General features: G+C 41.7%; 2 protein-coding genes across 5 annotated transcripts in view; both read right to left on the bottom strand.

The window, feature by feature from the left end:
• The window catches only part of marchf8 (membrane-associated ring finger (C3HC4) 8), an 84,686-nt gene that overhangs the window by 7,927 nt on the left and 50,482 nt on the right, over positions 1–26,277 (bottom strand). For 3 of the 4 annotated variants that reach the window (XM_017462522.3, XM_053678622.1, XM_017462528.3), the window contains exons 3-5: positions 12,491–12,541; positions 6,763–6,842; positions 912–1,092 (exon numbers count right to left, since the gene is read on the bottom strand). In XM_017462522.3, coding sequence (XP_017318011.1) covers positions 912–1,092; positions 6,763–6,842; positions 12,491–12,541 — 312 coding nt within the window. 4 annotated transcript variants of the gene reach the window in all.
• Positions 1,975–6,749, bottom strand: LOC128632722 (uncharacterized). Its single transcript, XM_053679665.1, has one exon. The coding sequence runs from the start codon at positions 6,295–6,297 to the stop codon at positions 5,548–5,550; it is 750 nt and encodes a 249-aa protein (XP_053535640.1). The 5' UTR covers positions 6,298–6,749; the 3' UTR covers positions 1,975–5,547.

The following is a 26,277-nucleotide window of genomic DNA, read 5'->3' as shown; positions in this document are numbered from 1 at the left end:
ATGAGATGTATATAAAGAAATTGAAATAGCTACGAACAAAGTTAACCACCCTTGTAGTTCACTACACTTATATCTGTGCAAAAAGGAAAAATTAATTACATTTACTGTATGTACTGAATACACACACACACACACACACACACACACACACATACACAGAGTATATGAAAGTTCTCTATACACCCCACCTCCCGACAATGTTTTCTTTAATACCTACTGGGAAATTGCTATTTGAAAGTATGTTTATACATCTGCTAGAATTAAAAGCACTGCATTTATTAAGCTCTGAAAACGACCCACTGAATGCAGCCTACCGCAGCTCTGTGTCGGAAGATGGATTAGAAAGACAGCACGTGGAAGGGAATGTCGTCACTGCGAACAAGGCCAGTGTGTCCAGCTGGTATTCTGGCTATACTGTTACCTTGTAGGACTGACAGGCACCTGACCTCAATGCGTTTCTATAGAGTCTTATTAAAAGCCGAAAGCCCACAGCGGTACAAAGGCCCACCCTGACTAACTGATGAGGCTGGATGTGATGCATAGATACGCAGGAAATGTAATTAAAAGAGGCGATCAGCAAACATTGATACTCGATTCCTGCTCTTAATTTCATTTTGTTGCTTCTGCTAATACACAGTTAGTGTTAAATCATTAAAGCCCTTTGCGAATGAAGGCATGCTAAAGCCAGTCTGGCAGAATGTGGTAGCATGATCTCAACAGTATATATGACTGAATGAACCCCTACTTGGTTGGGCCAAGTGATATGAATGAAAGAGAAACCTAAACACTTAATCAGTAATCAAGTCAATTAAAAAAAAAAAAAAAACCCTTCAGACTGTTACTAGGTACTAGGTGTATTTCCCGTGCTCTTTCAGCTGAACATGACTACTTCGGTGTGTTTGTATGTGTACCTTGCGCAACGGCTTTAGTTTGGTCTCCATGATGAACTCGAACTTGCAGAGCTCACAACAGCGTGTGTCTGAGCTCTTGATCCACTGCTGCAGACAGGCCTGGTGCACGAAGCGCAGGCTGCCTGTGCAGTGGCAGGGTGTGATCAGTGGATTGTCCTCATCACCCTCGCAGTGACAGATCCTGCACACAAACAAAAGACAGAGTTCACACATGCACTGCATCCTGAAGAACTTTAAACACACATACAAGGCTTGAACAGCAGCTATAGCATGCACAAAGTTTTGCTCCAAAGTTGAGCTGGATCAATGCCCTTATCAGGCAAATCACCGTGGAAGATGCCTGTCTCCAATTATCTGCAGTGAAGCGAATCTGACATGTGATGTGAGCTGTCTCTGCCAATGCTGCCTGTTTCAAGTTTCTACATATCTGCTTTCTCTACAGACACTGTAAACCTGACACTAGATCAAAGTTTAGACGCTCTACAAGGTCTACACGCATCATATCATTTCAAAAAACAAAATAAAGGAAGATTATCATCAAGTAGGAAGGTGTACACACACATACACACACACACACACACACCCCTGCTTGTTTTTGCTGACTCAAATTCTGGAAATTCTTGCCCGGCATGATCACCTACACTTATCAATCGGCATCCAGATATTTCAGAAACGAAAAAGGAAGCTATCATTGTACATGTGTGAGTGTGTGCATGTGTAGAAGTTGCCACATGTGGGCACGAGTTAAATCAGCATTTAGATAAACGTAGCAAACATGCAATCTACCGTCCATTCGGGATTTCTAAAATAACTCCCCACTCGTGATCTAATGATGTATGATCAATACATTAGACACACGATCCCCAGTAATGCCTGTAAACCAAACCAGAGCACCATTACAGCAGGAGAGGGAACATTTGGATGGGGGAATGGAGCTTGGTGAAGGATCTATTTATATATATATATATATATATATATATATATATATATATATATATATATATATATATATATATTCTTTTTTAAAGAGAGAGAGAGAGAGAGAGAGAGAGAGAGAGAGAGAGAGAAAGTGGGAGTCTGATAGAAAGCAATGAAATGTGTTGAGGCTACCATAGCCCACCAGCTAAAATACAAAATGCCCAGATGTAAGCACTGCCATTATAATTATGTCATGATGGTACAACACTCATCTGGAGAAGCTGGCATCTGTGCCCTGGTGCTGCGGAGAAATCTATCAATTCAAGGTGACTCTCGAAGCAGTTCACATCAAACTGATGCACTTCAAACATTCCTAAAACTGTAAGAGGGACATCGCATGCAAAAAAAAAAAAAGAAAAAGAAAAAAAAGAAAGAAAAAAGATTTTTCTGTTCTTAGCTGTAAACTAAAATAACTGTGGTAGATTTTTAATCTCTCCTAGAATACTGAAGGAGTTACAAAGCCTAGTCAACACTTCTGATTATAGGTTTATAAAAGCAGCCTGCAGTAAGTACAGCCGGATTGGCAAAGAAGGCTTAAGAAGATAAGAACAACCCTACAGCAAACAACACATGTCTGCATGTATCAGGGCACACCACCACATCAGCAGAAGTATCAGATCTGACAACCGTCCCCCTCGTTTCCAAACTGTGTTTCTGACAGGCAGCCCCTTTGGCATTAAAAATGTGACAGAATTAATGAGAAGAAAGAATGCCACCACCATACGTATTTATATAAGGTTCGGCTTTCTACAATGAGGATAATGACAGGATAATGACTATTTCCAGGCTAGTCTTATCCAATCCAGGATACCGGATTAAGAGACAAAAAAAAAGAGCTCCTTCAGTACATAGACTTCTTTACAGATAGCAGAGATTTAGGAGTATTTATATTAATAGAAAGGAGCAGGCCATTAAGCAGCTGTCAGTACTAACGTTATATGTATTTGATAGCAGGGGACATTTCATTTTGCTATCCAATTCAGGGAGCTGATGAATGTCCAGACTTCACTAGACCTCCAGCAGGAAGGGTACGGAAGTGCAACAGCGGCTACACTGAGCATTACAGTCTCTAATCCGGCAGACTATTTGTTTTCATGCATCAACAGTCCTCCTTTTCTGAGACACGAAACGATTCTAATTAATATGAACAAATGTGATATGATAAACAATAAAGTGATGAATGTTTTTTTCACATTTGCTGTGAAGTAAGGAGCATGGAGTGAATAAAACAAATTTACATGAACAAATAACAAGAAGTCTGGTTGACAGGATAGTAAATTAACAGCAAATAGGCTTAAAAAATAAAGAAATAAAATAAGAAGAAGAAAAAGAGGAATAAGAAGAAGATGTTTCATTTGATGTTTCAATTAAAAAACAAAAACAGACTTCACCAGACATGCTGGATCCATAATTAAAGTGCAAATCTGCTTTTAAAAGCATTATGCTAAATTCAGCTTTTTAATCCTCAACACAAAGACAGACAACAGAACCTCAGAGGCAACATCCTGTCCTTCAACTTTATTTCAGTCAGAACATCTTAAGCCCATGACACACTCCCAGCTTCCCAGCGATTAGATCGATTTAATCCAATTAGCGCATATAAGATGTTCCATTTTTTACCCTGTCCTTAATAACTCAGGTAACAGCTCCTGGGTCGCAATGTTGACTGCGCCAACTCCGACAACGCTGCCGAAGAACAGCAGAGCAGTTTGACTGAACAAATGCTTTATATCCTACAGTTCCAGCCTTGTCTCACAATCATGGAACAGGCTTCCAGAACAAACTTGCACATACGACTGCTGTATACTCTAAAAATGTCACCTTTATATTTCAGAAATAATATTCCATAAGGTGTCACACTGACTAATGATTTCACAATCTGAGCGGATTTCTCAGCATACAGAAATGTAACCTTAAGGCTATTTTTGCAGAAATCCTCTTACAGATACCGTCTTGCACACCTTTACACAAAAATCTATACATCTACAATGGTAACCTGTCCATAATATTAAGTCAGCATCCATGGACAGTGTAAACAGAGACATACGCTACCCGTCAAAAGTTTACAGACTCGACTGAAATGTTTCTCATGTTCTTACAAAGCTTTTACATCTGAAGGTGTATGATTAAATGTTTGAGATCGGTGTTATAGACAAAAATAGAGTTGTGCCAACGTATTCATTTATTTCATTAGAAAACTAACATTTTATTTACAAAGAAATATTTTTTTTAAATGGATGACTTGGAATATTTAAATGGGATATTCTGAACAGCAGTCAATAAGTGTCCGGCGTAGGTGGGAACTCCTTTAATACTGTTTAAAAAGCATCTCGGGGAGATTCCTCAAGAAATTGGTTGAAAAAATGCCAAGAATACATTTCTGGAAATTGTAGACAAAAAGGGCTACTTTGAAGATGCTAAAATATTAAATTATTTTGGATTTTTTTTTTTTTAATCACAACATAATTCCCATAGTTCCATTTGTGTTACTCTAGAGTTTTGATGATATTATTATTCTAAAACGTACACTAACTTTTTATGCGTAGTGTACATATTGTGCAAATGCTTTCTGGAGCTCATGCTGCATCTCTCCTAGCATCATTAACCCAAACACATCCATGCACTAACCATTCGAGGTCACTATGAGTCAGGCCAACTGATCCATATTTTCTGGATAGTTATTTGCAGATCTTGTGAAATGGACAAGACAGAGAAGGGCATTAGAAGCCCTGTGTCACTGGGAAGAAGTGATGAATCTGTGAAATGCTGCACTAAGCAGTGTTTGGAGTGCCTCACAATACAGTACGTGTATTTCACATTTTTTAAAAAGCCGAGTCAGACTGCGTACACATCAAAGATACCATACTTCAATAGAGAAAGTCATAAAAACGGCGCCAACGGAAAAATTCATTTTCTTTTCATCCTTTCACGAAGATATTTGAATGGAATTGATTTTATGGAAAAACCTCAAATGAAATGATGGATAAACTCAGACATGCATACACAAAGGCAGATTTAAACTATTTTTTAAACGGAATTCAACTCAAAAAAAAAAAAAAAAACAGAAAAACAAAAAAACAAAACATCAGAACTAAAATGGAGAATTAAGAAAATCAATTCCTTTCTCAGATTTTCAGTTTTCTGTTGGTTATTAACGCCTCTAAGTCAATTACACAGCTCAGGAATGAACTCAAAAATGAGCTGATAGAACTGCACTAATCTTGGTTTGTGTTTAGCTCCCTGTGTTTTGCAACTACGACCTCTGCACTAATCAGATCTTCACATCCGTTTGCTCTCATAAAACCTGCCAACGTTCCATGCCTTGACAAACTGCCATATGTAGAGTTTACCATTTTCTGGCCTGCCTGGATGTGCTCTCGCTAGGAACCTCCACACCAAAATGTGGAGCTATACGACATGAAGCTTTATATCGCATGCAGGAATGTGGCCAAATCATTATACTCAATATTTCTCTACCATGTATATTGAAGCTTTAATGTTGTTACTGATTACTGGATTGCTTTTCTAACTGACTGTAATTAGCAGAGGATAGGAAATGTAAGAGGCAGCACAGCCGCAGAGCAGCATATGGGGTTTAAACAGGTGGAGCCACAGGGGTTTTGGGGACTTTTGGAAAGGCAGGTGGGATGATGGGATTCTAGGGATGAAGCACTTTTCTATAGACAGGGCACATGAGTACTTGGGCTGAGTCGGAGAGGAGATACCTCACCAACCTGCAGCAATCCCCAGTCAGAGAGTACGGCGAGGGTGGACCCGTGATCTCCATCAGTGGTGAGAAGCAACGGTCCAGATCTCCATCCTCCTCCAGGGAGCAGAGAGGAGCGTGCTGTCCCTCGGCCTTTAGCCTCCAACCAGAGGATTCTTCCTCAAACACATCGTCATCGCCCATTTCCTCACCACATGCCTCACTTACCTCTAGCAAGGCACTGGATGGCTTGGCACATGATGCCAGTTCACCCAGAGGCAGGCTGCCTGCTGTGGAGGAGCGTGGGAATGGGAAGAAGAAGCGTAGCAGATTGGAGCTCTTCTGCATGTCAGCTGGGTGAGCACTCGCATAGCCATAGGTGGTTGAGAATGAGGTGGGCTGAGTGGGGTAGAGGGGAGGCAGGCGAGTCAGCTTGACCGCGAGAGTCTTGGCCTGGTGTCCACATTCTGCATCTCCTTTTGTATCCGAGCGCAACTCGCCATCTGAGCATGTGCGTTCAGCGAAGTGCAGGCTGCACAGCCCGTCCATCTTCTGACCCACGTCATTCAGGGACTTGGAGAACTTGAGCGTGCTGGCGTGCGGCCTGAGGTTGACCGAGGGCTTTAACAGTGAGAGCCATTCAGCTCCAAACACGGATTTATTTTTGGGTTTGACGGGCGAGTCAAGACAGAGAGTTGTCATAGTGATGCTCTGTGATGCCCAGCATTTATCAGTGGAGTTGAGCAAAACCACAGAAGTCTGCGCAGGATTCTTAGACACCTGCTCCTGAGCTGGAGCAGTAGCGTTAGAACTGTACAGCAGGACCCAAAAAAAACAAAAAAAACAACAAAAAAACAGACAAAAACATGGGACAGCAGCAGGGGCGAGAGACAAGCAGAAAGAATAATGAAACAAACATGCAACATGCAATACACAGCATGAGAACCAAAAAAAATAAAAAATACAGAAAAACTCACAAAAGCAGTAGAAATACGAGTACAAGTCAAAATACTAGTCCTTACACGAAAGCTTCGACCTCTGCTGGTTGCTAGCATTATAATTTTCATATCTAATGCAGAGAACTAGCTGCTTTGAGGACACGACGGCACATGGCAGCACCCGAAGGAGCTCATTTTAAAAATACAGACAAGCTAAGCTAGGTAGTACCTGCAGATGTCCTGGTTTGAAGGCGTGACTGAAGTTCGAGAGAAGCCGATGGGGGTGTTCACAGAAGACGGGCTTCCTGCCTACGAGAGAAATAAAAAATACATTTGGACTTTAAATGAGAGAAGTAGACACACAGTCAGCACTTTAACTCATGTCATGTAAAAAACATCACCTGAACTGTGTGACTGGTTGAGGAAATGAAAGTTTCCTGCTAAACAGTTTTATTTATTAGAAGCATTTTTACACCATTTTTATGTATCCAAGCAGCACCAGAAAAATATTGAGATATTTTAGATACACGTGCCACAGGCCATGCTTAATTTCTCCATGTCCAAAACCAATTAGTTATTGATTCACAGTGCAGCACACAGAGAACTTATATTGCCCAGAGCTGGACAGTAATCAATATAGTGTGAAGTGCTGACCTTCATTTGAAAGGCATGGACACACATTATGCCGAGCATTCAATGAATAATTTTTATACATGCAATTAATCCAAGCAAATAATGCAAAGAAAACACAACTGATACTGTTAGTAAGGTGAAGAAGAATTGCACCTTGTATAATTAAAATGAATTTTTTTTTTTAAATTAGCACAAGAAATAACAAGCATGAAAGTTATATATGAATAGCTATATCTATTGTATGTCTCGTGTACGTTTACTGCTCTGTGATCCTGCAAAGATGCAGAGCTGACATGTACTGCTGAACACTGAAGTCCCTGTACAAATCATTGCATGTGAAAAGGAAGATGGAATGTGTTTGTGTGTGTGGTGACTAACTGCAAAATCTACATTGAATTATTCCGACTTCCTGCAGTTCCACTGGTCCCCCAGGAGGTAATCAGCACACACTGTGTATTTAACCATGATTCAGGCTCCGGCATTTAACAGAACCCCACCGGCATTTAACAGTACCCCACATGCATGGTAAATGGTCCGCACTTATATAGCGCTTTTTTTTTTTTTTTTTTTACCTTAGCGGTTCAACAAAGAGCTTTACCCATACGTTTACCCTTTTCACATACACACTCGCACACCAACGGTAGTGTCCTTGGGTGTCTTGCCTAAGGACACTTCGGCATGTGGAGTCACATGTGGGCCGGGAATCAAAACACCAACCTTACAATTAGTGGACCACCCGCTCTACCACCTGAGCCACAGCCTACAAGCCACTTGCAAACAAACACCTTGCAGTAATTGTGCCTGCATTAACCCGGAGATTCTGGGCATTCCAAACGCTCCATAAGGCAAATCCTTCCAGTGCAGGAATGTTCTGTTGAGAATCAACTGTCTAGCAAATACAGCAAACATGTCCTGGTTCAAATACAAGCTGCATATACGCTACCATCACCGATCACCAGACTGATGAAATGTGTGAAAGAAGAGGAAACACAGACACAATGCACTTTTCAAAGAGAAATGTAAGAAGTTGACGGAGAGAGGGAAGTGTGTTGTTATTCACTATAATCTTTGGATGCCTACTACCCTACTATACAGTAGGGGAAAAGCAGTATGCCAAAAGGAGTAGTGGGTCCGAATTCTCAGTATTCATGAAACAGTGAGCAAGAAAAATTCCATTTACATTTATGGCATTTGGCAGACGCCCTTATCCAGTGACTTACATTTATCTCATTTATACAACTGAGCAGTTGAGGGTTAAGGGCCTCGCTCAAGGGACTAACAATGGTAGTTTGGCAGTACTGGGGCTTGAACTCCTGACCTTCTGATCAGTAACCCACCGCCTTTAACTACTGAACCACCACTACGAGAAATACACGGATAACCTACTGCATCCACCGAGATTCTGCAGTATGGAAGCAACGGACACTGCACTATCCCATACGGCAACGGGACTGGTGCGGAAGAGCTGTCAGAATCCAAAAATGGCAGAAGGCAACACGTCGGCACTACAGGTATTAAACGTTGTTCCTTGTAGTTAAACCGTATTTGTTTAACAACACCTAGGTAAATTGTTAACTTGCTGCCAAATGTCCCCTCAAGGTAAAACGGTCAGATATTCTAACAAAATATAAACCACCATACCCCCCACACCAAATTATATTACTCCATGAATCCATCACCATGTGATGAAGCCTACACCCTGAGGAGAGCACACAATGATGAATCCAATCTCAGTCCAGTAGTGAGCAGAAGCCTTTAGCACAACACACTTAACACTGCATTTACTAATGGCCATCTTTCTGTGGACAGTCATTCCCAGTCCACCCTACCGGGTACTTATCATTTCACATGGCCTGCAGATAACCTAAACTGCTCATCTAACCACACAATATTCCCATTTCAAGCAATCTGCTCTCAAGGTTTTCTGTAAATGATCATCTCTTGCTCTTTTTGGAAGGTTAATGATTATAAAAAGATAGTTTAGGCTTAAGGGGGCAATATAATAGCACTGAACCTATAGGCCCTAAAATGAATATCTCTGCTGTGTTCGAGTGTTCTATACAGTGAAATAATAACATGCATGGGTTGGTTAAGAATGATATGCCCCGTGCTCTGCTGATAACATGCATTGTAAGCACTGTGCGATAAAACACACGATAAAATACGACTACTTTCAAAATATAACGTACGGAAACATTGGAAGCAAGCAAACGCAAAAATAAATAAATAAATAAGTTCATTAAAGTACCGGCATGGTGGTGTGGTGGGTAGCACTGCCACCTAACAGTTTTGGGTCTTCGGTTTGATCCTGTCTGAGTGGAGTTTCGTATGGTCTCCTTGTGTTCATGTGGATTTCCTCCAGGTTTTTGGGGTTCCTCCCACCTCCCAAAAACATGTAGACTGGTGGTCTGTCTTTGCTAAAATTTCCCCTAGGTGTGAATATGTGTGCATTTTCCCACCTTGCACCAAGTATTGCCAGGATTGGTACCAGATCAACCAAGACCTTGATCAGGATAAAATGGTTACTCGAGATGAATGAATGTCTAATTAAGCCATCAAACTATCTGTGTGCTACTCTATCTGGTTTTGCATTCTACGCTCCTCCTCCACCCCCAGCACCACCATCTAGATCTGCTATCTCCCACTGTACCCTTTGCAACATCAGCATGGTTCTGAAAATCTCTATGTCTGAGCAAGTATTCGTACTCGCTCAGCAGCACCAGAACCCGCATAGCAGATCTAGCTCACCGAGACCACACCTACATATCATCCATTGCTTTCAATAAAAGCTGTTTATCTCATTCCGAGAGTTGTCATGACTGAAATGAGATTAATAGAGTTTAAAATTTAGCTGTGTTGTTTAATGTGAGCTGCAAAATATCACACCAAAACAGGCTTGATAAATAAAAAAAATTTTTTTTTTAAACTATTAATATTTTTTTTGCTTCTTTTTAAAAATTTTTTACTAAAACTTATCCTATTGAAATGCATCTAAATATGTCCATTACATTTGCTCATTTTTGAGTGGAATCAACCTACAAGTGTTCGGGCATACTAAGCTAAATGCAAATAATGTGGATTGTCATCTGCTCAATCTGCTGCAAGGCACATGTTTACAGGAATGTTAAAAATAAGTACACACAGATGTAATGTGCAAAAGAGCAGCCACACAACAGGGTGTAAGTGAAAGTGAGAGAGAAAGACAGTAAGTGAGAGAGAGAGAGAGAGTAAGTGAAAAAAATGAGAGACAAAGAGAGGTACAAAAATGTAAAGTGATATAACTGCTGTCGTGATACAGAGACACTCTAGATAGAAAAAGGCTTTTGAAACAGTAGGCACACTGACGGTGGGATCACACTCTGAACCGGTGATTGAGGGCAACAGCTGGACCAACAAACCAACTGTAAACTGCATGAGAAATGAGAGGAAGAAAAGAGAGAGAGAGAAAGAGAGAAAAAGAGAGAGAGAGTGAGAGAGAGAGAGAGAGAGATAGAGATAGATATGCCATTCCTGACACGAAGGCCCAATGAAGCTGTTAGAAGTAAACATCCCTTCGTACATTGTGTGTGTGTGTGTGTGTGTGTGTGTGTGTGTGTGTGTGTGTGTGTGTGTGTTGATGATATGCTTGCAGCAGTTCAAGAGAACACACAATATAAATGCATAATGGGAAATATTTTCTGTTACTTATGCTGCTGCTGATGAAATGGCCCTAGAATGATGGGGTCCTCCTGCAGAGGTCTAACGCTGGCTGCATGTAAACCATCAAATAACGATTCACGCAGAGGCTAAATGAAGACGTTTAACCCAACTGTGTGAACAGCCATCATGTTAAATGATGATAAAATGAGAACCATGGGTGTTGCGGCGTCAGTCCGGCTTGTGTTTTCATCTCTCGTTGAATGGTTCCGAGGGTGCTCGTCAGCGCTCGATGAGAGCTGTGGGGTTTCAGGAGCCGGACCACACAGCCCTACAGCCGAACCACCAATTCACCACACAGAGGACATCCATTAGCACATGAAGCCGGTTTATCGGCTAAGAGGCTCACAGTGCAGATTTAGTGCACTTGTACACAGCTAAGAGGAAGAAATCTGTGCCAAAGTGATAGCATTTGCCAAGCCTGATCCCAGAAAAATCCCACTTCACTGCACGTGAGTCGGCCAAGACATCGACATGACTGCCCCTGCAGTGTGTGTAAACGCCAAAATAAGTGACCATTTGTGTGTGGTGCTGTTTGTATATGATGAATAAAAATATGTGGCAAGTGTTTCCCAGCTGTTATCAGTCATATCATATCATATATACAGTCGTGTGAAAAAATAAGTACACCCCACAGAAATTGTTGGCTTTTTTGACATATTTAGACAAGCAAGCATTTAATCCTGTTTGAAACAATGCCTATTAATGAAGCTGATACACTTTAACAAAACCGCAAGGAAAATTAGCTAATTCAATCATTTAGTCAACAGAAATGTCAATAGATGTGATATTCTTTTGTGGAAAAAGTAAGCATACCCTTGGCCTCAGAAGCTAGCATTGCTCCCATTATTCCAAAAGCCCTGGTGTTTGCCCTTATGCTCACTGGCAAACTGTAGTCTTGCTCTAATGTTCTTTATAGACAGCAAAGGCTTTTTCCTGGCACGCCTCCCATGCAGGTCAAATTTATGCAATCTCTTTGTGTTTTTGATAGAGACTCCAGAGCTCTTCTATAAATCGCTCTGGATAAGGGCATCTGCTAAAATGCTGTAAACATAATAGAAATAAGCAATTTAAACTCGACAGTATATTCCATGTATAAAAGTGCAGTAAGCCATGAAAATACATGAAATCAGTCAAGTCGAGGTTTACGTTAATAAGTATTCCTGCGAGTAATTTACACACACTCGGGTGCGTGAGTGGGATTCGACCGTTTTCTGAATTTGCAGGATTTTCATGAACGCCAACGCTCGTACAAATAATCTACGAAGAAATCCGTTCGGATCCAACTTGATAAATGAGGCCCATTGTTAGTCGAATGACTCATTTTAAATGCAAATGATAAAAATGAGAAGCGTACGCATAAGAGAGGTTTCCTTAGGTATAATGTTTGGCCTTCCTTATTTCCCAGCCTCTAAATTATACAAAATATTCAGACCATCAATCTCCTGAGCCTGGTACAATCCAAGAGTCTCAGCCATACTCACAGAATAGAAATGAGAGATGAGGGCAAAACACCTGGAAAGTTCATATGTCCTCATTCTCTCTCTCTATCTCCATCTCTATCACACACACGCACACAGATAAATAAACACTAAGTGAGAGGGGGGAAGGGAAATAGATTTCCATACCTTTGAAATGTTGCTGGACCTGCTTGCAGAATGACCCAGTGGTTTCTCATTCTGTAGAGAAGAGAAAAGGAAGGACAATATGTTACCACAGAAACAACGTTCACGCATACTGACAACATGGAAAATGATCACCTTGAACGCATCAACCATTTTCTAATACATCTGAGGCGTGTATTTTGCTAACTGTTCAATGCTAGCAGCTTTAATTCCATGCTGTCAGCGTGGATAAAATTACAAAGGCATACAGTAAAAATGCTTTCAAGGATCAGTGAATTATTCTATTCGACAGATAAAATAACTCTTTGCAAAAAGTCCATATTTCCCCAAGCCATCCATGTTCGTCAACTGCTTTATTCTCCCCTAGAGGAAACAAAAGATTTTTCTATATGTTTTAGAATTGCGACATAAAACAGATGCAAGAAGGTCACCAGATTTGACTGAACCATTTAAGCCTGTTAAATGAATCGATGGATGGATGAGTTGAGATGGAGAAAGATGTATAAAGAGGATTTGCTGGTAAAACAGCTGAATTTCTGAGGCCTGGGCACAAATACGTTTAGCTGCTTAAAATGAATCCCCAGGAAGGAACAGTCATTCGGCCAGAGCATCCATCAGCAGCTAGCAAAAAACCTCCAGAGCCTTCTGCATGTTTCTCCTGTCTTTCCTCTGTGGCCCTCAGGAGTAATTTATAGAATGATGACCTTTTCAGTTGAAAATCAGACTGAAATTGTTCACCAACAGTCCAAGAGACCATAACCAGCCCTGCAGTCTGGGTGAAAAGGACAGCATTCCTTTCTTGTATGTCAATCAAGCTAACACTAGCCCATCGCATGTGTCTCTTCTCTCATCTGTATATATAAAATATACCTGTTAGACTCTCTTTCAAGTGTGTATGGCCACCTTGTGAGGGTGCGTGAGTGGATGCGATGGCTTCATTTTTCTCACATAGACCAAATCGAGCTAATTACCATTGAGTAAACTGGGGTATAACGAAAAGGCTGCGGCTTACACAGGCTACAAAACCCTGTCCAGAAATTTGGGTATGCAGGTTGGGCGACTGTATTGTCTTGTTACAGCCTTCCAGAAGACTATTTTATTTGTACTGTGTGTTTAAAACTAGAACTCGACACAAAGCGAGTGTAGATCCACATCCCCAGTGAGCAAGCCAGAGGCAACATGAAAAAGTCAAGCGAGGTGAGAGTGACTGTAGAGGGAAGGTAGATTATAAATGCAAAACTGCATGATGGAAGAAAAAAAAAAACCTGGCGGTTGAGAAAATGAAGGGTTTAAGATCATCAGAACAAGAAAGAAGTGTCATGGAGCAGGATTAAGCTAACAGGTAGATTAATTCTATTTAACTAGAACCTAGCATATTCAGTAGCCGGTAAAAGTAAAACATTATATGTGTAGGATTAAGAAAAGAAGTAACAGTGTTAAAAGACAGGGTTGAGTCTGGTATCTTCAGATGACAAGGTTAAAAACAAAATGGGCACACAAAGAACACTCCAAGTCTAGTGATCGGTCTGTACACCCACATCCACTGCAACTGAAATTTGACTGCTCATTTGCAGCATGGTGCAATTATTACTAGGGGCGCTTGATTTTGCTGTACCAGTGTACTATTACACAAATGTGATAATTACAGTCCAGCAATTATTATATTTTGGAAGCCGATGAGATGATGGTCATTAATATATGACACACCGTACAGTTTGGTGTGAGAAAAAAAAAAAGAAAAAAAGCCTGTTAGGAAAATTGTACACGTGTGTGTACAGTACATGTACACATGCAGTCTGAAGGTATACCATTACTGGCTGTTATTCAACACTTGTTAGCCCAATGGAAAGACAGCTGCAGTGACAGGACGATTCGTGATCGTCGGCTGCTGGATCCAGAGCAGTAGTGACACACGGATATGGTAGAGCAGCTGCTGTAGTGGCATTTTTTGCTGGGAGGTTTATAGTCCTTAGTATCACCGAAGGGTTTAGAGAGTTATCCAGCCCTCACAAAGCTACGAACAGAAATTGTGCATGTAAAAAAAAATAAAGATAAAAATGCACTCATACTAGCACACTTGTGTGTAATATATAACACACACACACACACACACACCCCCGATGGGCAAGAGACAAAACAGTGTTCTCTTATCTCTCACTACAGCAAACAAGAGGGTGTGTATTTTTTATTTTTTATAACTTGAGTTTAAAAGCAAGCACAAGTTCACACACACACACACACACACACACACACAAACACACACACACTCCTGGAACAGAGAACTCAATGTCATGTGACTTTTTCATATTTCAGTACTGCTGAGGCCGAGCTTCAGTTCCACCTCACAGGAAAGGCCTCCACACACACACACACACACACACACACACACACACACACACACACACACACACACACACACACACACACACACACAGATAGACAGATAGACAGACAGACAGACAGAGAGGCACTCTCACATATAGAGAAAGGCATGTACATAGATAGGGTACACAAACACACAAATAGGCACACACACACACAAATGAGGAACACACAGACAGGTGCACACATACACAGCTAAGCATGCACACACACACAAATGAGGAACACACAGACAGGCACACACACACACACACACACACAGATAAGCATGCACACACACACACACACACACAAATGAGGAACACACAGACAGGCACACACACACAAATAGATAGACATATATACAAATAGGAACATACACACGCACATATTTTGTTCACCAAAGTGAAATATAATGGCTCTTTTTTCCAGCTGTAAAGCTCCTTATCTTTTGTGACACAAAGATATGCATAAACTTAAAACACACACACACACGGCATACAACAACAAAACAACAAAACAACAAGCAGCCCTATACTGGGTATAACTATATGACAAAAATGAAATAATCATACAGAGTGGGATAATTCAGCCCTGGAGTGCACAGTGAGTCAAAAACATGTCACGAATGACGTTTAGCTCAGCTGAGAGCGCAGAGCCTTCTGCAGAACTGTGTGATGACTCCTGTGTGAATGTAGTGCTGTTATCCTTTTAATGAACTGCACCAGTTAGAAGAACAGTGTTGCTGTGAGTGAAGTGAGGGGAAAATCTGTGTGTATTGTGGTGCAGCGCAGCAACAGAAGGACATGTTCTTTAACATTAACTACTCCATCGACTTACTCACAGCTCCTACCCATACACGTTACCATGGAGACGGCAGTGATGGAGGACTGGGTGTTAAATCCCCGTCGGTGTCGGTTCAGTATGAAGGAGTATTTCAGCCACGCTAGCCAGCAAGACTCATAGCTTTCTTACCCTCACACACATAATCATTCATGACACGGTTTAACCTCATTTCTATAAAAGCATTCATGTGTAAATGTGTTCGAGAACAGAGATAGAGAGAGAGGAAAAAAAGAGAGAAAGAGCGAGTGAGAGAGAGAAAGAGAGAGAGAGAGAGAAAAAGAGAGAGAGCAAGAGAGAGAGAGAGAGAAAAAGAGAGAGAGAACATTTTATTCTACAAGACAGCGCGGTTGCAACTTTCATTTCTCTTTATTGCTCATTCTTGATTGAACATTGTACTGATGCTTACACACTATATAAAGCCTTTGTACCGCATGTGCATGAACGTACACGGCTTGACGGCTTTTCCACCGTGCGAACGCTGCTTTACGCAGCATCCAAAAAAAAAACATTTTCAGCTTGCTTGAAACACAAACTCAGGTTATTAAGAGCTTCTACATTTTCCCCAGAGCTGAGACTCAAATGCATCGAGATGATTTAATGATGCAGGGAAGCAAATATTCCCCAAAAACAGGCTGACTTTTGAAATAACAGCTTTAGTTTGGGAAAAAGCAACAGAACAGAAGTGTGAGCAGTCACATCCTTTTGCGTGGTATTTGGTGTATATTTTTTGTAAGATGTAAGAGAACGTTTTCCCCAATTCCTCTATTTCAAATGTTATGACATGTTTGTAAGCCTGTGTGTGTGTGTGTGTGTGTGTGTGTGTGTGTGTGTGTGTGTGTGTGCAATTGGCTATCAGCTGGAATGCAGAAACTGGCTGCATTGTGATAAGAGGAAGTAAGAGTTTCTGTTCACCGCACCTCAACAATTCCTTCTTTCGTCTCAACAGTTCCAGGCGATCCTGGAACCATGGAGTACTTTGCATTAGCTGACCTTCATTTATTCAATTATTTATCTTCAGACACTGGTTTATCCTGTTCAGGGTCACAGTGAACCTGGAGCCTATCTCGAGATTACTGGGCACCCAGGATGCAATGCGAGCCCATCGCATGGCACTATGCATACACCCATTCACACACTCATTTACACCTCGGTCCAATTTAGCATAGCCAATCCACCTACAGGTATGTTTTTTTGACAGGTGAGAGGAAACGGGAAACCTACATGGACACAAGGAGAAGAATCCGAGATCAGAATCGAACCTTGGACCCTGGACATGAGAGGTGGCAATGTTACAGGCACCTGCTACACCACCAAACCATCCTAGTTGGCCTTCAGAGTAGCTGATAGTTTAAGAAGACCTTTAAGAAGATTCTGCATAAGATCTTCCTGCTAGGCTTGGATGCCTTGGGCGGCTGTGGCTCAGGTGGTAGAGCAGGTTGTCCACTAATTGTAGGGTTGGCGGTTCAATTCTCGGCCCCTTTGACTCCACATGCCGAAGTGTCCTTGGGCAAGACACTGAAGCAGAAGTTGCTCCTGATGGCAAGGTAGTGCATGGCGAGGGGAAAACGTTGAAGCTCTTAATAACCCGAGTTTGTACCATTGGTGTGTTGTGTGACGCAGTGGATGAGCAATGTAAAGCGCTTTGTAGAACTGCTAAGGTTAAAAAAGCACTATATATCCTTTGGTCCTTGGATTCGGAGTCCAACGTTAGGTTTGCATTCAACATGTCTCTAAAGAGACAGTCCTTTCACAAGATCATTTATGATGTTAAAATGTAAACAGCGTGTACACCATTCAGTGTCATTCAAAACATCACTGCCAAACGGTGAAGGCTGATAGCAACGGCAGGCAGTCAACGATGAATAGGACTACTGCTTTAAGGGTGTCATGAGTGCACTGCCGAAACAGTGAGGCAGTAAATGCACGTGCAGTCCTCGAGACTAATGAGCGAGGGATAATTAGAGAACAGCAGAGGAGAGGAGAGCAGGGGAGTGATGAGAGCACTGTACACCATACAAACACTCCTCCTGCACAAATGAAAGCACCTCCATGTACAGTATGTTACAACACCACACAAATGGGTGAAAGATGAAAGGTGGAGGTGTAACATACAAAATGTTGGGTTGGTAGGTACAATGTCCAATGTGGCACAAATCTTGGACCTGCTAAATCTTGCTGAAAAACAGCATTAGTGTTGTTATCCCCACATGCTCAGAGATTAGGACTGGGAAGCATTTTCTCCAACACGCATGCAGATGAGCCAGTTTTGGGTCACTGCATCCTGCACTCAGTCGTACATCCTTGTTTACAGATTCAGACAGTTGAGCTGCACTGCCACTGGAGACGCTCTTTCAGATGAGTTAGTGCTTTAAATGTGCATATCATATTTTGCTTGAGGCAACTTGCCGGAATTTCAAAACCGGACCAAACCAGAGGGCAAAATAGCATTTATAATATTCAATTGGATAGCAGTAAAATCTAAACTGAACACACTAGTTAATTGAAGGACACATGAGATGGGACAATAAAAGATGGGCCTGAAACAGCCTATCCTGTTTCAAAGTGCAGCTCTCCCTCCTCCAAGTTTCTCTCTCCCCCCTTTTCTGTGGGGCTTCTTAAGGAAGGGAGTCAAGCTCTTGTGTGGCTGACTGACAGCTGGGTTTGTTACCAGTGCACTGAATTAGTGGCGATTGTCGAGAGAAGGTCTGCATGACCTCAGCCTGCTGTTCCCCTGTCCTGCTGTCTCATCCTTTATCCATCTCTCTCTCTTGCTCTCTTGTCCATTTCTGTTTTTTTGTTAACTGCCAGCAAATTCTACAGACAGCACTGACTTAAGTGTTCTCTAATAATAATAATAATAATAATAATAATAATAATAATAATAATAATATCCTTCCTCAAAACGAACAACAGAAAAAAAAAATTCACATAATTGTCTAGTGTCGCTGTGATAGACAGGCGAGATAGAGAGCATGCCATCCCTCCCACCCAGAGAGCACAGCCAATTTTGCTCTCTTGGCTCCCAGCCATAGATGGCTATAGCATTGCCGGGCACTTGAAAACCTCATCCTTTCATCATCTAAAGGCCAAGGGAAACAGCAGTGATTTTCCCCCCATCACTGATGACACATGAACATTGTCTGTAAAACATGTTTTGTATTGGCACTGTTCGGATCCTGCGTTGTTATGAAGACAGTAAGACAAGATGGAAAAATAGCATCCCCCGAACAACCACTATGCGAGAGAAAAGTGATCAGATGCTGTCGCGCATTATTGGCTTTGGAAATACTAAGCATACGGTATGTTGTATCGAATCTCTGATGGTCCAGATACGTTTTTAATTTTTCCATACCGCTTATCCTATACAGGGTCACAGGGATCCTGGAGGCTATCCCAGGGGACTTGGGGTGCAAGGCGGGGACACCCTGGATGGGGTGAAAACCCATCGCAGGGCACAATCGAACACACACTCACGCTCTACAGATGCCAATCAGCCTACAGCGCAGGTCTTTGGACTGGGGGAGGAAACTGGAGTACCCAGAGGAAACCTCCGAAGCACAGGGACAACATGCAAGCTCCACTCACGCAGGGCGGAGGTGGGAATCGAACCCTCAACCCTGGAGGTGAGAGGCAAATGTGCTAAGTACTAAACAATCAAACCCATAAGAAGATTATGATGACATTTAAATGATCTGATAATTGCAATACTTTTCAAACAAATGCAGTCACTAGTTAAATATTAAGGGTTTCCCTAAACCACTAATGTCTATAATATAATACTAAGCAGGTCAGACTGCAGTAGCGGTGTTTGTTGTTTAGTGTAACACTGGTTTAAAAACTCTCAAAGATTGGCAGCTTTGATCTAGGGGACGGCAACTGTAGTCTTTCAGTGCTCAATCCTACACTACACACATACAGTGTCCATGAGGCACCTGTCACATCCAAGCAGCAGGAGTCTTTTACAACTATCCACACTCAAAACTGTTTCACAGCTCTGCAGGTAGCGTGTAGGAGGTTTACAACAAGTCAGCTGTGCCTAGAGCTTATAATCCTGATTATAGAATCATTTTTTCTTTCAATGGGAGATGGTTCTCTCAACACCATTACTGTGTCTAGTCATCAGAACACTCCAAACACTGGAATGATTCCAAAACTCTCAACTACATTTCAAGCAATATTTGGCATGCAAACGTCCCCCTCTCATCTTAAGCAAGTATTTTTAAGGTACAGTCTGAGACTGTGACAAAGATGCACCTGCCCTCCAATGTACTGTGTATTAACGCTGCTTTCACACATTTTAATAGCATTCTTTTTTTACATCAGACTGGGTTGATGAAGCAGCACACAGATATCTAGAGAAGGTCCGACTACTGACTTCTTCTCTAATTAACCCTAATATGGTGTTTTGGGGTCAATATGACCCCCATTTGAACTTTCCTTATCTGCACATGCACATCATACCAGCCCTGTCTACCAGTCAATTAAATTAAATGAATCTGATTTATTCCTGTAATCAGTCTAATAGAGTGTTTCAGTGTCAAATCTAATTACAATAACAGATTAATCAAAGCCTAAGCAAACACATGATCATACAGTAGATTTGGCAACCTGACACACTAATACTGTATATAACTATATGTTGGGTATTTTTCATAGAACTTTTCATTAAAACACTTAGTTCTTGGTGTAGAAGCTGACCAGTTGTTCGTTATTTGTCCAATCTCTAAAGATATAGCTCAAGAGAGAAGAAAAGCCCTCTACTTCAGTGCATTTCCAGTTAGTAAGATCCTGCCTCAGATGCATTTACAGTACAACATACTTTTCTAATCCTAAAGCAATCTTTTGTTGCAGACACCTACACAAATGTCAGGAACTATTCGAGTACACTTCCTTCTTTATTATGATTTCGAATGTGAATGTAAGTAATACGATCAGTGAGCACTGTGGGAAAAGTTTGAGCAAAAAGAGAACCCATGGTCATTGTGGGAAGATACAGATGGGTACTGAAATGTATGACTGTTTCACAGGAAATCTGCCTGTGTTTTCCTTTCCTGTTCAACAGCCAAACCTGACATTTCCTCCGTTTTCAAGAGAATAAGCCCTGGATCATTCATACTTAAAGAGTGATTCATTATCAACAGAGTTCACAGATTTTGGTGTGACCAGTATGGCTACTCTTAAACAACTAACCACATTCAGGCCCAGAAAAATCACCCTCATTTCAACACCCCAAGGAGATGCTTCTTTATGAGTGTCTTATTCTCACAGACACACAAACCACTGGTCAGAGACGTGTGAGAGAACAGGAAGTAGTAGTGCGCAGCAGACTCCTTCTGTCCTGCAGGGTGCCTGAGTGAAACCGTAATCAACCACCAAGGATCAGACCAGTGTAATCTGAAACTTGAGAGTCTTAGCTGTGGGGAATTCCATTGGACTGTATAAAAGGACAGCATTTAACGTCCATGTGTGTGCATCTGTGTCTGTGTGAGACACATACAGACAGAATACAATGTATGAGTGTTGAAATAAAGCCTGAATTCATAAGATGCTATCCAAGCGATGCGTGTGAATGTCCTAATCGGATACTGCAAATAGTTTCATCCCTAAAAAAAAAAATTAACGTGAAGAACCAGTGGTGCAGTTACTTCATTTATAACAAGTTGATCCCAATCTTCTCCTCACTGACTCAGGCCTATGAATCCTAATTAGAGTGTTCACACAGGGAGCTTTGTACTCCTTGTTCAGAGGCAGTCCATCGCCATTTGTAGAGAACAGAGGAAGGAGTTGTACTGTATTTATCTTCCTGTCAATCATTAAAATACTTTGATAAAGATTCAAGGGCACTACATTGGTCATGTCAAAGCTGAGACATCAAAATCAATAAATTCACATTTAAAACAGGAAGGTGACTCTTCACGACATTACTATGATGTTTAACCAATCAATAAGCACAGAACCGACTCCAAACCAGACTTTTCATTTTGTCAATACATAAAATATGATCATATTATTCAAACAGACGTAAAACTGAGAGGCAGTAGTGCTCACAAAACAGTTGGGTGTCTAATATAGAAAGAAGAAGAAAAAAAAAGTCTGACAGGGCTCTGATAAAAAGGATGGACATTTCAGTGAAGGACAGCTTGACATGTTCTTCATCCAGCCTTCCTCTTCTCTCCCCAACACCCTGACTAAACTGCCTACAGTCATGTAACCACTAATCTCAGTCCTCCCCTCCCCCTTCCCCTGGCCACAGGATTTTCACACAAAGCCTCTAAATCAACTTAGCTAATCGCTAAGGATCCAGATAAAAATCAGATCGGCCTGACAATGAGAATCTACGTCTCTATTCCAGAGGAAACATTTAATAGAACTGTGCTGCCGAATTACAGTGAACAGCGGGTTAATGGCTAATGCGAGCTCAGCCTCGCTCTGAGGAGTGTTTTATTCTGTTGTATCAGAAAAGCTGTTAATCAGTCATAATGGCAGATAATGATACCGAGTGAAGAAGTAGACTGACTGAGGCTGTGCAGCAAACAAACCAGAAGCAGCCATGAGTACAGAGGCTGAATCAAATAAATCGATGGGCTTCAGAGTCAGTATCACAAGCTATAAGAGACTTATAGGAGTATCAGAGTGCCATTTCAGTTTAATCCAGGAACAGACAATAATACCTACCATCATACCATGACCGAACCCAGTGAACTAACTACAGAAAAATAGCTATGCTATACATACTTCAGCATAGCACAAAATCCATCCATCCATCCATCTTCTATACCGCTTACCCTACAGGGTCACGGGGAACCTGGAGCCTATCCCAGGGAGCATCAGGAACAACACGGGGTACACCCTGGGGTGTCAATCCTTCACAGGGCACAATCACATACACATTCACACACCCATTCATACACTATGGACACTTTAGAAATCCCAATCAGCCTACCATGCATGTCTCCACAACCCTGGAGGTGTGAAGCGAACGTGCAAACCACCGTGCGCCCCATGGCACAAAATGACAAACAAATAAAAAGAGGAAATGGGACCACAGAAGGGAAGTCATCTGGATACACGCAAGTGTGTTTCAAGCTGTACAGATACACACGGGCAAGCAAGGACAAGAGTGATAATTCTTTATGAAGACTCACAGCAAGGAGAATGAGAAAAGGCACAAACACACAAGGACCTCATCATCTTCCAGCAGGCCTCACCATAACAACGACAGAGTCAATACTCTCCCAGCACTGAAAGCTGCATCTGCTGTGCATGAGTGTGTTCCCACACAACACGCTCGTCTTCAGGAAGACCAACAGTAAAACAAACCACAAATACACAGCACAATCACATGAATGTGGTAAAAAATATATATATAAATAAATAAATAAGTTGTAGCTTTTACCTGAAGCTTCATTTTCCAACATGAATGCATCGGTGAATCCTTTGTAAGGGAGGCTGGTACCTCCCTCTCCTTCTATCTTTCTCGTAAGCACACACACACACACACACAAAGCCTTGTTGGAAAGGTTACATGTCCCCTGTGTAAATCCAGTGGGGGATGAGGTGTTGCTGAAAGCAGAAGCGGCACAGCAGCGGTGAAGGAACAGGACAAACAGAGGCCCTAAACGATGGCACACACAGACACACACACACACACCTCCAGCTACAGTAGCAAGCTGCCCTACATTCACCTTTCCCTTGTACACTCAGAGAAACACACGCTCGCTCGGCCAATACTTGTCCGGGCTTGCTCTAAAGCTCTCAAACCCACCCACAACTCCACTTCCTCCAGCTGACTCCAATCAGCAGGGATGATCTGATAAATTATTCATGAAGAGGCTGAGCTGTGCATGTGCTTTGAGCTTCAGCCCCTGTGCTTAGAGCCCGCCTCCCTGCTCACTGTTCGATGGTGAGCTCTGGAAAATAAAGGCCCTCTCTTCCCTCCATCCGCCTGACAGAGTCCTTAATGCTGTTAAAGGCTTCCAGAAAAAGATGGCCGAAGCACAGCTAAAACCGGGCAATCACACGGAGAAAGAAAGGAAGGACACACATAGATAGCTGGAAGGTGAAGTGGGGAAGAAGCAGCGTTTCATGGAGCATATAAGGCACAATCTAATTTGTTAGAGAAATTACCATGGCTGAAACTAAGCCTACTCTACTCTAGCCTGGATTTATATTGCATTAATCAAACCATGGGGCTCATCTGCTTCACAAAGAGCACACACACGCACACAACACTTTCCACTGCAGCTCAGCACGACCCATTCAACTAGAATTTATTCTGACAATCGTATAGCCTTCAGACAGCAAATGAGATAAAACAGTCTGTAAAACATACACACAGAGCAGTAGCAGGTTGCAGCTGTGATGGTGTTTACACTATCGAGCACAATGTTAAATAAGACACTGCTTCATTTGCCATGTTAGAAAACAAAGAAAGATGCACTACATTTCTAGTTATGGTTTTGTTTATTTGATTCATTTTAATAGCATATTTGACATTATACCATCATAAACCATGTCTGATCCATATTACTAAAACCAGACTGACAATAAATTTAAAAAAAAACAACAGCTGATCTTAAGTCTTAGCTATAGATACGTATCAAATGTAGCTTTTTCCATTTCAGTCACGGATCATATCTCAGTACCAGTAGCTCATATAACACACACCGCTGAAATCTCTCTCGCTCTCCCTCCTTCTCCCTCTCTCTCTCGCATACACACTTGTTTAATACTATTAACATAGCTATATCAAACTAATGCTGGTATATGTTCCAGTCATATTCAGTGATCTGATACCACAGAAAAAAGTACCTCAATAAGCACATCAACATTAATGCATTAACTACATCAAAACACCTACGCAGGTGACTAGAGCTTTTTGTGAAAGCTATAGCTAGCCGCCTATGCAGCTCACCAAGTAAGGCTAAGGTTATAATGAGACTACTCCTACACTCATATACAAGGTAGCTTTTTCAGGCCAGTCAAATATTTCTTCAGTTTAGAGACAGATCCATGCGGGGGGGTTTTTTGGTAACAAAAAAAAAACAGAAACTATTTAATGCACCTTAAACATGTGAGACCTGTAAAATCAAACTCCTCATATTAATGGTTAGCTTTAAGGCTACGAACACATTAATCCGGTTAGATCTGAAATCTGAAATGCCCTTTTAAAAACTCTGTGTACACTGACGCTTTCCCACAAATTGCTCGTCCACTGAAACGGCTGAAAACGCTTACAAGAAGGTTTGGCTTGCGTCATTTCAGTCAGGCGTTTATTTAACTGAAGGTTACATCTGACAGTGACATTAATCCATCCGTCCATCCATCTTCTACCGTTTACTCCTTCATCAGGGTCGCGGGGAACCTGGAGCCAATCCCAGGGAGCATCGGGCACAAGGCGGGGTACACCCTTGACAGGGTGCCAGTCCATCGCAGGGCACAATCACATACACACTCACACACCCATTCATACACTACGGACACTTTAGACACGCCAATCTTTGGACTGGGGGAGGAAACCGGAGTACCCGGAGAAACCCCCGCAGCACGGGGAGAACATGCAAACTCCGTACACACAGGGCCCCGGCAGGAATCGAACCCTGGACCCTGGGGGTGTGAGGCGAACGTGCAAACCACTACTAATGTAACAGGACTCCACAACTATATGGTAAAGTTTGGAAATAATCACTGAAACAAAATAACTGGCAGAATGTCTTATCGTTGTAGACTGTAGACTAAAACTTCCTGTTTACACACTTCCTCAAAAAGAGACCTAACCTAAACAGAGAGTCTGTCTGTGTGTGTGTGTGTGTGTGTGTGTGTGTGTGTGTGTGTGTGTGTGTGTGTGTGTGTGTGTGTGTATATGTATATTATATATATATATATATATATATATATATATATATATATATATATATATATATATATATATATATATATATATATTTATTTATTTTTTAATATTTTTTTTTGTGTGTCTGTGTGTGCGAGAGAGAGACAGAGCAGCAGCGGGCAAAAGTGCCTTTACTAGTGTGTTGCTATTCAAGAAAGCAGCATGGTGCCATAGTGTCACAATGCCCTGGACCCTGGTAGGTGGACTGGTTAGTCTAAATTGCCGTGATAGCTGCAGAGAGATCGGAAGGGGGGCTCAAATTGTTTTCAATACAAAAAAAAAAAAAAAACACAGCCAGGGCATCATTTGAGTACTCTGTGTATTTTATTGCTTTTCAAATAGAATGTGCATAAATGAAAAACCCCGCATTCCCTCTCCCACTGTAATTTATTTTTGCCGGGGAGACGCAGAGCTTAGCTGCCTTTTATCTAGCTCTTAATGCAGACCAGCGCTGCCAACTTAGCGACTTTTCAGACCACTTTAACAACTTTTTTTTCGCAAAAAACCCCTCAAAACAATAAAAAAAAAAAAACACACCTAGCGACAAATCTAGAGACTTTTTGGACAAACCTTAGCGACTTTCCAAATGTGGCCAGTACTGTCCTGCAAGCGTGAGGTGTTGCTTTCCCACTGTACTCACACTTCTCTCTGCGTCTGCTCTGTTCACTGAGGGGCTGAGAGCCAGAGCAGC

The sequence above is a fragment of the Ictalurus punctatus genome, chromosome 3 (genome assembly GCF_001660625.3).
Source record: "Ictalurus punctatus breed USDA103 chromosome 3, Coco_2.0, whole genome shotgun sequence".
In the NCBI taxonomy this organism is placed as follows: domain Eukaryota; kingdom Metazoa; phylum Chordata; class Actinopteri; order Siluriformes; family Ictaluridae; genus Ictalurus; species Ictalurus punctatus.
Note: the sequence above shows the minus strand (reverse complement) of the source record. Positions and strands in the feature narration are given on the sequence as shown.

Bases quoted from the DNA above. Each gene is read 5' to 3' on its own strand.
- LOC128632722 (XM_053679665.1), bottom strand. From the start codon at position 6,297: ATGACAACTCTCTGTCTTGACTCGCCCGTCAAACCCAAAAATAAATCC.